General features: G+C 36.6%; 2 protein-coding genes across 2 annotated transcripts in view; both read right to left on the minus strand.

The window, feature by feature from the left end:
* LOC110455857 (tetratricopeptide repeat protein 25-like) overlaps positions 1-8,504 on the minus strand; it is a 14,594-nt gene extending 6,090 nt beyond the window's left edge. Inside the window, exons 1-9 of the mRNA XM_021506268.1 lie at positions 8,308-8,504; positions 7,422-7,553; positions 5,948-6,101; positions 5,520-5,581; positions 4,690-4,867; positions 3,803-4,012; positions 3,165-3,372; positions 2,066-2,152; positions 920-1,116 (exon numbers count right to left, since the gene is read on the minus strand). Of these exons, the coding sequence (XP_021361943.1) occupies positions 920-1,116; positions 2,066-2,152; positions 3,165-3,372; positions 3,803-4,012; positions 4,690-4,867; positions 5,520-5,581; positions 5,948-6,101; positions 7,422-7,553; positions 8,308-8,424 (1,345 nt within the window). The 5' untranslated portion in view covers positions 8,425-8,504. The remainder of the gene's footprint in view (positions 1-919; positions 1,117-2,065; positions 2,153-3,164; positions 3,373-3,802; positions 4,013-4,689; positions 4,868-5,519; positions 5,582-5,947; positions 6,102-7,421; positions 7,554-8,307) is intronic.
* A 2,749-nt stretch (positions 8,505-11,253) lies between these two features.
* On the minus strand, positions 11,254-12,273 carry LOC110455850. The gene is made up of 2 exons (XM_021506258.1): positions 11,857-12,273; positions 11,254-11,811 (listed from the first exon to the last, which is right to left on the minus strand). The coding sequence occupies exons 1-2, from the start codon at positions 12,271-12,273 to the stop codon at positions 11,254-11,256; spliced, it is 975 nt and encodes a 324-aa protein (XP_021361933.1).
* Between the last annotated feature and the right edge of the window lie 3,864 nt (positions 12,274-16,137).

The following is a 16,137-nucleotide window of genomic DNA, read 5'->3' on the forward strand; positions in this document are numbered from 1 at the left end:
TCATGATCAACTGGTCACATGACCGTCAACATCATGATCAACTGGTCACATGACCGTCAACGTCATGATCAACTGGTCACATGACCGTCAACGTCATGATCAACTGGTCACAGAGTTAGAAATCTTCATCTATAACTATTTTTGTAACAAAACTGTCACCATACAAGCCCTAAAACAATTTACACAGACCAGCATTGTCACTATTGTCTCTATTTTTTCCTTTCCAGATAACTGATGACTTGATAAGATATTAATCTGGTCTGTGAAGCTTGTATCTTGGATTAAATCCTGTGAGGTTGAATTGATCTCTTACCTTCTGACTGAGTTATAAGGACAGTAGCCTGAAGCTGACTTACCTACTGACTGAACTATATATAAGGACAGTAGCCTGAAGCTGACTTACCTTCTGACTGAGGTATAAGGACTGTAGCCTGAAGCTGACTTACCTACTGACTGAGCTATAAGGACAGTAGCCTAAAGTTGACTTACCTACTGACTGAGCTATAAGGACAGTAGCCTAAAGTTGACTTACCTTCTGACTGAGCTATAAGGACAGTAGCTAGCCTGAAGCTGTCTTACCTTCTGACTGAGCTATAAGGACAGTAGCCTGAAGTTGACTTACCTTCTGACTGAGCTATAAGGACAGTAGCCTGAAGCTGACTTACCTACTGACTGAGCTATAAGGACTGTAGCCTGAAGCTGACTTACCTTCTGACTGAGCTGTAAGGAGTAGTCTGAAGCTGACTTACCTTCTGACTGAGCTATAAGGACAGTAGCCTGAAGCTGACTTACCTTCTGACTGAGTTATAAGGACAGTAGCCTGAAGCTGACTTACCTACTGACTGAGCTATAAGGACTGTAGCCTGAAGCCGACTTACCTTCTGACTGAGCTATAAGGAGTAGTCTGAAGCTGACTTACCTTCTGACTGAGCTATAAGGACAGTAGCCTGAAGCTGCCACATTGGATCCTCTGCCTCTTCAGCTGCTGTCAGTGACTTCTCTCCGTAATCTCTTGCTTTTTCAAATTTATTAATTTCTAAATAACAGCGACCAATTTCATGATACAACCATGTGCTTTCTAATGCTGATTTAGATATTGGAAGTTTTTGTTCCCATCTGTAATGTAAAAAGTATATGTAATTGTATTCATTTTGATTTACATAATGACTCTATATATATAATATATATAAAATTAAAATAATGACTTGGCTATTTTTGATATTTTCACAACAAAAATCTTATAAAAAACATCATCCTATATATTTTGATAACTAATACGGTTGGAAATTTTCATAAAAAAAGTGTAATAGTACATAAAATTTGATTTGAGCTTGTTATATAACAATTCATAAACATACTAATCATTACAGGATCACTTGATCACATTATGCAACCAAGGTCAATAAAAGTATCATGAATCACTGGTAATCTTAAACTAGGAGCAGAATCCTGCCCCATTAGAGCAAAATAATGGAATAGCCTTCAGAGATCCATAGTGGACATCTGCCAACTAAGATAATGTATTTAAAAAAATACTCAAAATAATGAACAAAATAATGATATTAATATACAACATTTGATATAGCGCCCTATCTAGCTAACATAAGCCACTCTAAAGCGCTTTACAGTACATAGACATACAAGTAATACAATTAGCATATATACATTAATTAATTCAATTATGAGGAATTCGCAGGAGCTGCCTTATCAGGCGCTAACTACTAGTCCTATGCCACCTGGCTAATATCTCCCTATGTGTGTATGCCTGCGTATGTGCTGGAGATGTATTGTGTTCTGTTTGTAGTGGGACCGTGCTTCCAACGGCATCTTTTACAGTGCCACCTTACTTGAATGCTACAGCACAGATACCGCAACATCAACATGAACTAATATATATAATTGTCACTAATCAATTCAAGCTTTATTTCACTAACATACATGTAGAAAAATTAGCCAATAATGCTAAAACTGTTTTGAAGATAAAATGTCTCGCATAATTAGGTCAGAACATGAACAGATATAACAACTTTTAATAGCGTGAGCGGAGTTATTAGAGATAACTTACACATCAATGGCTTTTTGGTAGTTGCCGTGTCTTGCGTTGACTCGACCCAAGTTATCTAACCCTCTGGATTTGGCTTCTTCCAGATTACTGAAAAAATATAATACCACATTATTTGTTTTTAACCTAAATATAATTTAAGCTTTGTTTTTAATTTTTCTTTTAAATCAATAAATAAATTTACAAACAAAATAGTTATATATATATGACTTACCTTGATTTGATTTGCTTTAAACATTTGACAATTCTTATTTGTGAACATTTAAAATTTGTTTTAATTTTAAGTTTTTTGCAAATGAACATAAGCTATTATGCATGAATCTGTTGTTTAAATATTCATAACAAACGTATAATTTGACGATACCAAACAAGAATTACAAAATTTTGTTTAAAATCAATATACACCATACATGTATGATATTTGTACACGACTCTCATCATGAACAAACTTGAAAGTTCAAATATCTCGACACTATACATGAATGATTGATCATAATCACAAATTAGATAACACTGACTGTGAGTCTCCCTAATTAGACAATACTGACTGATAATCTCACTAATTAGACAATACTGACTGTGAGTCTCACTAATTAGATGATACTGGCTGTGAGTCTCACTCATTAGACAATACTGAATGTGAGTCTCACTAATTAGATAATACTGGTTGTGACTCTCGCTCATTAGATACTACTGAATGTCAGTCTCACTAATTAGATAATACTGGCTGTGAGTCTTGCTCATTAGATACTACTGAATGTGAGTCTCACTTATTACACAATACTGACTGAGTCTCACTAATTAGACAATACTGATTGAGTCTCACTAATTAGACAATACTGACTGTGAGTCTCACTAATTATCACTAATTAGACAATACTGACTGTGAGTCTCACTAATTATCACTAATTAGACAATACTGACTGTGAGTCTCACTAATTAGACAATACTGAATGTGAGTCTCACTAATAAGATAATACTGGATGTGAATCTCACTAATTAGACAATACTGACTATGAGTCTCACTAATTAGACAATACTGACTGGGAGTCTCACTAATTAGAGAATACTGACTGAGTCTCACTAATTAGACAATACTGACTGTGCGTCTCCCATGTTGTAGTCTAGCTGGTGGTGTTCCAAAGCTTTGTCAAACTGTCCCATCTCTAGGTAGGCATTGCCGATACAGCTGTGTAGGTTAGCGATCACCTCTAGTTTGTTAGGTACTTGATCTTCTGTAAAGTTCTCCACTGTACTCAGGCATCTTTGAGCTTTCTTTAAACTTTCTTGGTACTTTCCTTCAATTTGTGCTAAAATCATAATTATATTTCTTTGAAAAGTTAACACCCTCAATAAACTCATGATTTTCCCTACAAAACCGTCATGTAAACATCCAATATCTTAGATTGATAGCTAAATTCTACAAAATTGATTTTAGCAAACACTGGTGATAAATAAAAATGAAATACATGGGTAGGAAAAGCGTTGAATGGAACAATGGTTAAAGGACTACACACATGGTGACCCTATACTAACAATTCTCTCTTTGCTTTAGTTTTCTGAACATGCAGTCCTTAGGCAACACTTGCATAATGGCCTACCCTATTCGCTCTAGTTCTGACGATGTTGTTAGGTGACACTTACCTAGGTCTATTCGCTCTAGTTCTGACGATGTCGTTAGGTCACACTTACCTTGGTCTATTCGCTCTAGTTCTGACGATGTTGTTAGGTGACACTTACCTAGGTCTATTCGCTCTAGTTCTCTGATGATGTAGTCGTTGGGTGAGAGTTTTCCTGTGTTCGACTCAAACCGGTGCCTTTGCATGATCTTTTCGTGTCTACGAGCGTACATTGGTTTCTGTTGGCGCCAGAAGTCTGTGCGTGTGTCGAGGTACATCAATCCCTCCTCTACCAGGTTGGATATCGTCTTACCCATGTTTGTGTTGGGATCTGCAATAAAAAAAAAATCAAATTTCATATTGTAGATCACTTATTTTTCTTAAGTGACCAATTTATTTTTGTAGTATTTGTTAAATAAAAAAAGTTGTGAAGTATTAACCCTACGAAGGTAGTGCTGATGTGACAGAGGTCATTATTTGTTCAGTGCTTCCACTAGGAATTCAAAACCATGATGCCTTATTTACTAAATCAAAATCACCCTCAGTCCCAATGAACCGGCCTCCTGACCTTCTTCATTGGCAAAAGTCAACGATGAATTCAAGTTACATCCATCTTAATTGTTTCTTCAGGAGTAACTGGAACTCATTAATTGTTGACTTTCTCCCTTAAAGGAGACCTGGAGGCCAAAATATTGGGACTAAGAGTGACAATTGATTTATCGTTTATCTTTTCCCCCTTTTGAAATCAACTTGACAATTGCTTTATCGTTTATCTTTTCCCCCTATTGAAATCAACTGTTGTTTCTTTCTTGCTAGTCTGACGCTCTACTGATTGAGTTTTAAAAAGAGAAATTCTTTCTAGCAAAGCCAGGAAGAAGCTGGTAGCATTTTATCAAGGTGACACCTACATTTCTTAAAGATTTACAATTCATACATTTCACAAATACAACACGAAGCATCACAAACATTTTTTGTATGTCTATTCTTACGATTTAGTTTTAGTTTTACCTGTTTCTTTTAGAAGCCTCTCAAGGTACTGTCTGTCGCCATATAACTCCCCGAGGAGCTGTTTGATGGTTTTCTCGTTACCGGGTGATCTGTTGAGGTCAAACTTCCTTCTTCTAATAGGCGCTTGAGCCAGAGAACGTCCCATACTATAACCTCCTCCTCGCTTGGGGAGTCGCTTCTGTAATACACAGCCAGACAAATGATACTTAAAACTCTCAAGTCAAATGATACTTAGAATTCTCCATACTATTTCTTTCAGTGTGAGTTTTTTCATATTTTTTAATATGTGTGATCTCAAACAGACAATTTCATTGATTTTATTATGCAAAGAAACATGTAGTTGTTTGTTTCTATTGGATATGAAGAACATGTTGATCGCTGTCAAGTTTATTAATTATAAATAATATTTGATCTAATAATCATCAGTGCACTTTGCACATGTTTACAAAACTAGAAAATGTCTGCAACACATAAATGCCCCAACTCTCACCCAAATCAACATATTTCTTTTGACAATTTCCTTAAATAATAATAGTGAACCTAGCACTGGCCTTAGAAATCTGAAACACAAACTGAAACTAGTTATTCACATACTTATCTTTGTATAATTAGTGTGACTAAAATCTGTCAGTTTCTAGACATTGAATCAGAACAGGTCAGCTGTGATCGGACAGAACAAAAATTGACACACTCCGCTGACATGGGTAGCCTCTATAGACTATACATGTATGAATGTCCCTAATCTCAATATAATGACAGGAGAATAGAATTTTAACAAAATATTGAAAACTACACATTTAAGCAATGAGCTGAAAAGTTGACTTTCTTACCTCATCCTGTTTCTGAAAGAAGGTAAGGTCACCTTCTGTGGTCAGCTGGACTTTGTCTGGGGCTAAACAAAAATATTTTCCATTTTAAATATTCATTCATTTAGTGTAGATCCAAATTGCATTAAGACGCATTCAAATAGCACAACATTTTTGTCTGTTAGACATTTTTGAAACTCATAAAAGAAGAATTTTTCTTTCAGACAATATTTTCTAACATTTCATCTTTACAATGATACAATAACATGCTATGTGAGAAAAATGCTACTGCAGTAAAAGTTTACCCAGCAAATTTTCCTTAACCTGAGTATAAATTGTGTCCTTATTTTCAATTTTGACAAAGTATTTATTCAGAACGACATCATGATTTGCTATATTAATCAAATGATGGCTAGTAAGCTGGTCTTTATGATAACTTCTACACAACTCACATCCTACAGAGTTGTCGATGGCTTCCTGGGCCTTCTGAATGCCCAGACGGAACTCCTGCAGCTCCGGTCTTAGTTTATGTCCTCTGTGGTAAAAGACGAGAGCCATTTCGAAATCGCCCTGGTAGTAGAGGGCCTGGGCCTTCTGGTACACACCCTGTAAAGTCCCATAACAAAAAGTGAACAACAACAGCAGCAGACCTAATCATGCAATGCATCATATGAAAAGTATTTTATGAAGCTATATGAACTGGGCCCACTTGTATAAAACATCTCAACTCTTGAGATTTCCTCAAGCCTAAGATTTCCCATAGACAATACATTGCTTGAGATTTTCCTTAACTTTGAGATGTTTTATACAAGTGGGTCCTGTTGTGTAAATATTGATTTTCAAAATCTAGATTCCTGACCAGGTGGAAGTTACTAATACTAGGATCTTAATAGTAGTATTAATTAATTCATTGTGTGGAATAAGATATCTAGTTTCAAATCAAAGGGTTCTCAGTTTCTACCTGACCTCAATATGTATAGTCAATATATATATATATCCAAAACTTTTTCAATTAACTTTTATGTTAATGACATTTGTTGCATATGTAGCATATATATATAGCACCAACATGTGATCAAGATTAAACTAATAAACGTACCCACTTGAGGAAGTAAATGTACAAGATTATTAGCCAAATCGAAGCCTGAAAATATTTTTTATTGTTATAGTACCTTTCTTTACAATTTTACTATAGAAAGTTGGACCTTCTTTGGTGCTAGAAAAATTAACAGGATGGTTCTATATATTTTCAATAGTGAAATTATACATGTACCGCTGAAAATCAATAGGAATCTATCTACATATCCTAAGAAATTCCCAATGTTGAAGAAAGGTAAATATATGGAAAGATATTTTGAAAAGGTTGATACAAAGTTGAAGCCTGATGTACATATCCTATTTATATATAATTATAAGTCAATAGGGTTATTGTGTGCATCCCCTTGGTTCAATAGTGGTATCAATTAAGGTATATACCAAAGAATTATGAATAAAATTGTGTACGTGCTTATACCTTGTGGTATACAAGGTGTCTTTACTCAACTTACTAAACTACAACAATATAAATGTACATGTTATATACCTTGTGGTATACAAGGTGTCTTTACTCAACTTACTAAACTACAACACTATAAATGTACATGTTATATACCTTGTGGTATCCAAAGGTGTCTTTACTCAACTTACTAAACTACAACACTATAAATGTACATGTGTATACCTTGTGGTATACAAGGTGTCTCTACTCAACTTACTAAACTACAACACTATAAATGTATATGTTATATACCTTGTGGTATCCAAAGGTGTCTTTACTCAATTTACATAACTACAACACTATAAATGTACATGTGTATACCTTGTGGTATACAAGGTGTCTTTACTAAACTTACTAAATGATAATACTATAAATGTACATGTGTATACCTTGTGGAAAGTTTTGTCATCACTAAGTGATGTTTCAGCATCAAGCAAAGCACTGGCAGTGTCTCCAAGTTGTAGATGACATTTTGATCTGGCTACCAAAGTATTTTTCTCATTTGGCTGTAGCTCCAACGCCTTTTGGGGAAAAGAAAGAAAGAAAGAATTTTGAAGTTGATGACCTTGCACAAAGGAAATCATAGCAATTTTAAACTTTTGGTTAAAAGGTACAAATTCTATCGACCACTACAATCTGTCATAAATGTAATTAATGGTTCAGAAATTGTGACATCAAAATGGTTGATCTACCTATACATTGCATGCAAATTCTGTCTCTTGACAATAATTGAAACATATATATAATAGGCACATGTACAGCATATTCAGCAAAACATGGATTCACTTTCCCCTTCAAATTCAACAGCCAATACAATAGAATTCAATAGAACGAGACACTTTTACTGTTAGTACTGTATTTCATTCAAGCTTACAAACTTAAGCTTACACACCTTGCTTTTAGGATATATATGTCAAGCCAGCCTACAGTGCCTCAATAAAATGTTTGCTAAGAATTACATATCCCTACTGTAACTGTAAATACACCAGTAAATTATAAGTCCTTTGAAAACGCTCGTAGAATAAGTGAAAAAACGTCGGATATATTCTGATACAGCAACAAACAATACAAAATCCTGTTCTAAAAGTCAACACGGATTAAGACAATCGTCAAAAAATAGAGAGAGATAAACGCATGTAAAGATATATACATTATTCCAATCATTAATGAACTTCCAAACATTACATCAACAACGGTTCCACTACAGTAGACCCGTTACTGTATTGGTATCGTATAAGAACTGTAAACATTCACAAACTTTTTAGAGAAACTTACTGTCGTGTAACTTTCAATAGATTTTCTATATTCTCCTTGTTTGTATAGAGTGTCTGCCTCAGCTTTGTATATTTCAAAAGTTCCTTTCGGACCCTCAGATTCATCGCCGTCGTACATCTTGATGCTTGATTGTAACTTTCACACTTTCAGACTAATGGATACGGGTCCCTCTTCCGGTATTTTCCCTAGCAACGAAGCCTCGATACTAGGCGCCACCTAGCGTCAAAGTGAATAATAACCAAAGTTTCGTAGGCGGTAAGTTTTAGATTACCATAGGATCGGTTTTGTTTGATCTTGAGTTTGATCATTTACAATGTAAAACATTATTTTATAAAAAATGAAAACAATATTGATCAAAATATAGAAATAAAACAAAAATAAATGAACTGAAAATACCTGAAAGGTATGTTAGAAAAGACCAGCTTCGTCCGCTAATCCGTAATCTAATCCGGATCAGTGGCGGCTTACTTATAAATGTCCACGGATATAAAACCGTACACAGACATATGATTTTGTACTGATTTTAATGTTAGTACATTGCTTACAGTTTGGGCTTTTAGAATAAATAATTTAAGAATTTCGTTTTTAAAGATAAAGTTAGGACCGTACGTCCCGCTGTTCAGTGGTCCGGCAGTGGTTGTTCCAACGTAAGTCGTAACCGGTTTATTAAAGCTAACCTTTACCTACTGGTAAACTAGTTCTATATTATATATATATATACAACGTTAGGCTACAAATTTACATATAGGCCTAATAAAATGGGATCAAAACAATGCCCGTACTTTTTATATTTTCATGTTTGTAAAGGGATAGATGGTTTAAATTTATCATATAGCCAAATTTATTATTATATAGCCAAATTTTAGTTTAAATTTATCATATAGCCAAATTATCAAATTTACATATAGGCCTAATAAAATGGGATCAAAACAATGCCCGTACTTTTTATATTTTCAAGTTTGTAAAGGGATAGATGGTTTAAATCATAGGCCAGTCAATCTAAAACCGTTCATTTTTTACGGATTATCTAACAAATATTCTAGACTAAATGAGCTGTTTTAAGTGCTTTATTTATTTTTATTGATGTGTTTCTTTATTTTTGAACACGACTACTACCCATGAGAATGATGTATCTCAGTAGACAGCATGTGGCTTTTAAATTGCTTTCCAAGTGATAAACTCTTGTTTCTGTGCTTACAGCATGTATCATGTTTATTAATTGTTTCATGCTGTAATGTCTTTTTTGTCTCTGTTATTATACTCATGTTTTGTCGAAATACAAGCTCTTTGAAGCTTATGGTGTATGTTTTGCAAAATCGACGGAAAATAAATATTTTTGTATCTTGTATTCTTGAAAGAAATGCATCACTGTCCACGCCGTCCTAGAACCACACAGGTGGTAGACCTGTAGTCAGGCGCGGATTTAGGGGGGGGGGGGGGGGGGGGGCCNCCCGTATGATAATTTTAAATTAAATATAAAGGTTACGCGTATGTGCCTCCTAAGTTGTACCATTTTAACCAAATAGTTTAGCAAATGTACCACTGTTGGTAATATGCACGCCCTTACACGAGTTAATCAGTGTGGACATGCTGTTGATAGATAATTTGAACCGAAACTATAATTTTCTTTCCAGTACACAAAAAAAGTCTTTGGGCCATATACAGTATTCAAGATATGTTTTTTGTTTTTTTTTCTTCTTGTTAATTAAACATAAAAACAATCCTCAGAACACGGGAAATCGCTTCTGAGACGTTCTAGAAAACACAGTTTTTTGGGGGGAGATCCCCCAAACTCCCCTTACGGGAGGGGGATTACCCCCTCCCGTACCATCCCCCTACTCGCGCTACGCTTCGGCAGCNACGTTATGCTATTACAATTACAAATTTACACTTCTACGAAGATCTACAATAACAGTTATAAGTAAAAGATACAGTTATCTTTACATTTCTAATATATCTAATTCTACAATAATTCAGATATAGGCTAGGGTAGTCTACATGAGTGTGGCTCAAAGTCCAGTTACGGAAGACACCAGTGCATGACACACGCTACAGGTATAGGTACAGTACGTTACGATACTAACAACAAAACAAAACCCTTCTATACTTTCTCGCAATTACACGCATAAAACCACGACTTATACACAAGTATATATTTCATAAGGATATAGTTTATTAAATGAATTAATAAAATACAAATTATCATAATGGTTACTTTAAATAGAGAATGTCTTACATGCTCTTTACTAATAAATCCTTTAACATATATATATATATATATAACAAAACCTTTATCCTATAGTTATCTATCTATAGGAAAAAGAAGTGCAGATAGAGAATATCAGAAAGGTAAAACACTTACATATAAATTGGTCAGGTCCATCCTGTCACGAAAAAATGTCTGACACTGACTTATACAAAGAATATCCCGCCCAATAGCCCAATAGAAACAACCAATGAAATAACAGAAACTACATGACGTAGCACCACAAAGACTGACCACTCGGACACTACAATTACAGAGTACGATACAAACGAAACGAACGCGCACAAAACGTATACATTACTACATTAATACGGACGATACTATAACGGACGACGCAAGTTACGGACGCGTTACATGCTACATTAGACGCTCGGGAAAATATCATAAACTATACACTACTACATATTTTAATAAAACTACACTAAATAATGTCCCTGCTACATCATCCCCTGCTTTGTGAAAAGTCGTCCTCGACGCTGATCACAGAAGACTAGATGCTGAAACAAATAAAACATAAATCAATAATAATAAAATAGAACTAATTAAAACAAATTCACTGTCCTGAGATGAGGCTGAGTAGTGTGGAAGCGACATCAACTTCTTTTCCCTTCAAGACACTCGACCTTGTGATGGACTCCAGATAGTGAGCACGCACCTTCCAACCTGGTTCAGGCTGCTGTCTAAACTGGTATGCATTGCTGTTCATCCAAGATGGTTTTCTTCTCCCTCTCTATCTCTCTCTGTGACCGTCGTGGCCCAGTTGAAACGCCCTCTCGGATATCACAATCTGTGTCCTGGTTATTGTCTTCATCACCTCCCGTCGCAGTAGATGAATCATCCTGAAGAGCGTCCTCTTCTTCCTCCTCATCTGCCTGCTCAGACTCATCTTGGCAGTCAGTTCTGGGCCCGGATTTGTCGTCATGAACTCCACATTCCAAAACTACTATTATCTCGTCTGTCGAGAATGTCTCTGCTACATTGACGTTGTCCTCGTCTTGCGTGACAGGTGTAGTCGGAGGTTTCCTTGGTCTTCGAGGCCTTGGTACTGGTTTGTCTGATCGTCCACGTAGATAGCTAATTGGAAGAAGTAGATTTCGATGAAACGTCTTCGACCTTCCCTCTCCATCTTCCCTCTTAACTTCATACACTGGTACATCTGGGTTTGGCTTGGTGATGACTATGTAAGGATGTTCCTCCCACTTGTCAGAGAGCTTGTGCTTTCCATCGAAAGCGACGATCTTCACAAGTACTCAGTCACCAATGGCAAGGACAGCACCTCTGACCTTCGAGTCATACACATCCTTCTGTCTCATCTTCTTTCGTTGCGAGAATGCTGAAGCCAGTTCATAGACATTGGAGAGTTTATCCTTCAGGGAATCAACATAAGTCGTCAACGACTCTGATGAAACTCCGGTGTTGTCCACCCCGAAGGCTCGGTCTACTGGTAATCTTAGATTTCGCCCAAACATGAGAAAATATGGTGTGAAGCCAGTCGATTCCTGCCGGGTACAATAGGCATGAACAAGGGGACCGACGTGATATTTCCAATTCTGCTTCTTATCTTCGGATAATGTTCCCAACATACCAAGGAGCATACGATTGAACCTTTCGCAAAGCCCGTTTCCCATGGGATGGTAAGGTGTTGTATTAGACTTCTCCATTCCGTTAATGGCACACAGTTCCTTCATCAGTCTGCTCATGAAGTTGGGACCTTGATCCGAATGTATTCTTTTAGGCAATCCCTAGTGAATCACAAAGTTGTTAAAGAATACTTCTGCTGTCGTCTTCGCTGTCATGTTCCTGGTGGGAATGGCAACAGCATATCGCGTGAAATGGTCTGTATTGACGAGAATGTACTGCTGTCCTCCTTTCGAGGTTTCTAGACCAAGGAAATCAATGCAGACAAGTTCAAGAGGCTGATAGGTGTGGATGCTCACTAACGGTGCTCTTTGGTTCGCTGGTGTCTTCTTTCGCAGACATCGATCGCATCCCTTGATGTATTCCTCAACATCTCTCGTCATTCCTATCCAAAAAAATCTATCATTGTGAAGAGATAATGTCCGATCACAGCCCTGATGTTCCATGTCATCGTATACCATAGTCAGTATGGTAGACACCCTGGTCCGAGGTACAGCTAACTGTCGGTTTCCCTTCTCTAATGGTCTCCCTATACAGGATGTCATCTCGAAGACGCAGCTTCTCAAAATTCTTCAGAAAGGTGGAAAGGTAGCTGATGGTGGTAGCTCATCTCGTCTAGGCTTCTGTCCTGATCTTACTCGAGAAATCCAAAGTCCTAGCATGGTGTCATTCTTCTGAGCTTCTCTAATGCCAGGAATCTTGTATGATGATGAAGCTTCCGGTATATCATCCAGCACCTGTGATGACATAGATAGGTTGTCTGTGGCGTATGACCTTCTTTGATGATGCATTCCACTTCACTTCGCCAAACATCATAAGATACTTCCTTGGTTTGGTTACCGGAAAAGGTGGTGATCTTTGGAAAGTAGGTGTGTGACACAGCAGTTACATGTCCCAGGGTAGTATCCAATCTAATATTCTCCTTACTATCCTCAGTATCATCTTCATGAGCTACTGCTTGATCCTTCATCCACCTCTCAAATTCCTGAAGTGTGTCCAGCTTAGGTTTCACCTTTTAAAATGATTTATCAAAAGTTCAATCTCCTGATCTGCCATGTCCGCCATGTTGTAAGCTGATTCACAAGTCACAGAATTGTTACCAAACGTTATGTACCTATTACCAAACGTTGTTACTGTGACCAAACGTTATTTTACTGTTACCGACTGTTAAGTTACTGTTACCAAACGTTGTAACTGTTACCAAACGTTATGTGACAGTAACCGTACGCTGTGTAACTGTTAAAGAACGCTATGTAACTGTTACTTTATAATATGTAACTGTTACCAAAAGATGTGTAACTGTTACCGAAGGCTATGAAACTGTTACCAAAAGATGTGTAACTGTTACCGAAGGCTATGTAACTGTTACAAAAAGATGTAACTGTTACCGAAGGCTATGTTACTGTTACCGAAGGCTATGTAACTGAATGCTAATTTTATGTAACTGTTACCGAAGGCTATGTTACTGTTACCGAAGGCTATGTAACTGTTTCCGAATGCTATGTAACTGTTACCGAATGCTATGTAACTGAAGGCTAATGTTATGTAACTGTTACCGACGGCTATGTAACTGTTACCGAAGGTTATGTAACTGTTACCGAAGGTTATGTAACTGTTACGGAAGGCTATGTAACTGTTACCGAATGCTATATAACTGAATGCTAATGTTATGTAACTGTTACCGAAGGTTATGTAACTGTTATCGAAGGCTATGTAACTGAATGCTAATTTTATGTAACTGTTACCGAAGGCTATGGAACTGTTACCGAATGCTATGTAACTGATTGCGAATGTTATGTAACTGTTACCGAATGTTATGGAACTGTTACCGAATGTTATGTAACTTTTACCGAAGGCTATGTAACTGTTACCTAATGTTATGTAACTGTTACCGAAGGATATGTAACTGTTACCGAAGGTTATGTAACTGTTATCGAAGGCTATGTAACTGTTACCGAATGTTATGTAACTTTTACCGAAGGCTATGTAACTGTTACAAAAAGATGTGACTGTTACCGAATGCTATGTAACTGTATGCTAATGTTATGTAACTGTTACCGAAGGTTATGTAACTGTTACGGAAGGCTATGTAACTGTTACCGAATGGTATGTAACTGTTACCGAAGGCTATGACACTGTTAACGAAGTCTATGTAACTGAATGCTAATGTTATGTAACTGTTACCCAAGGCTATGTAACTGTCACCGAAGGCTATGTAACTGTTACCGAAGGATATGTAACTGTTACCGAAGGCTATGTAACTGAATGCTAATGTTATGTAACTGTTACCGAAGGCTATGACACTGTTATCGAAGGCTATGTAACTGAATGCTAATGTTATGTAACTGTTACCGAAGGCTATGTAACTAAATGTAACTGAATGCTAATGATACCGAAGGCTATGTAACTGTTACCGAATGTTATGTAACTGTTACCCTATGTAACTGTTACCGAAGGCTATGTAAATGTTACCCAAGGCTATGTAACTGTTACCGAAGGCTATGTCACTGTTACCGAAGGTTATGTAACTGTTACCGAATGTTATGTAACTGTTACCCTATGTAACTGTTACCGAAGGCTATGTAAATGTTACCGAAGGCTATGTAACTGAATGCTAATGATATGTCACTGAATGCTAATGATATGTAACTGAATGCTAATGATATGTAACTGAATGCTAATGATATGTAACTGAATGCTAATGATATGTAACTGTTACCGAAGGCTATGTAACTAAATGTAACTGAATGCTAATGATACCGAAGGCTATGTAACTGTTACCGAATATTATGTAACTGTTACCGAATGTTATGTAACTGTTACCCTATGTAACTGTTACCGAAGGCTATGTAAATGTTACCCAAGGCTATGTAACTGTTACCGAAGGCTATGTCACTGTTACCGAAGGTTATGTAACTGTTACCGAATGCTATGTAACTGAATGCTAATGGTATGTAACTGTTACCGAAGGCTATGACACTGTTATCGAAGGCTATGTAACTGAATGCTAATGTTATGTAAATGTTACCGAAGGCTATGACACTGTTATCGAAGGCTATGTAACTGAATGCTAATGTTATGTAAATGTTACCGAAGGCTATGACACTGTTATCGAAGGCTATGTAACTGAATGCTAATGTTATGTAACTGTTCCCGAAGGCTATGTAACTGTTACCGAAGGCGATGTAACGGTTACCGAAGGCTATGTAACTGAATGCTAATGATATGTAACTGAATGCTAATGATATGTAACTGTTACCGAAGGCTATGTAACTAAATGTAACTGAATGCTAATGATACCGAAGGCTATGTAACTGTTACCGAATATTATGTAACTGTTACCGAATGTTATGTAACTGTTACCGGATGTTATGTAACTGTTACCGAAGGCTATGTAAATGTTACCGAAGGCTATGTAACTGAATGCTAATGATATGTCACTGAATGCTAATGATATGTAACTGAATGCTAATGATATGTAACTGGTACCGAAGGCTATGTAGCTGTTACCGAAGGCTATGTAACTGTTACCTAATGTTATGTAACTGTTACCGAATGTTATGTAACTGTTACCGAATGTTATGTAACCGTTACCGAATGTTATGTAACTGTTACCGAATGTTATGTAACTGTTACCGGATGTTATGTAACTGTTACCGAAGGCTATGTAAATGTTACCCAAGGCTATGTAACTGTTACCGAAGTAATGTTATGTAACTGTTACCGAAGGCTATAATATGTAACTGTTACCAAAAGATGTGTAACTGTTACCGAAGGCTATGTAACTGAATGCGAATGTTATGTAACTGTTACCGAAGGCTATAATATGTAACTGTTACCAAAAGATGTGTAACTGTTACAGACGGCTATGTAACTGTTACAAAAAGATGTAACTGTTACCGAATGCTATGTAACTGAATGCTAAT

Source organism: Mizuhopecten yessoensis, unplaced genomic scaffold (genome assembly GCF_002113885.1).
Source record: "Mizuhopecten yessoensis strain PY_sf001 unplaced genomic scaffold, ASM211388v2 scaffold8387, whole genome shotgun sequence".
NCBI classification, from domain to species: Eukaryota; Metazoa; Mollusca; class Bivalvia; order Pectinida; family Pectinidae; genus Mizuhopecten; species Mizuhopecten yessoensis.

Coding starts and splice junctions, on each gene's coding strand:
- LOC110455850 (XM_021506258.1), bottom strand. CDS start 12,273: ATGAGCAGACTGATGAAGGAACTGTGTGCCATTAACGGAATGGAGAAG. Junction 11,812..11,856: donor AGGATGTGTATGACTCGAAG/GTCAGAGGTGCT, acceptor GTACTTGTGAAG/ATCGTCGCTTTCGATGGAAA.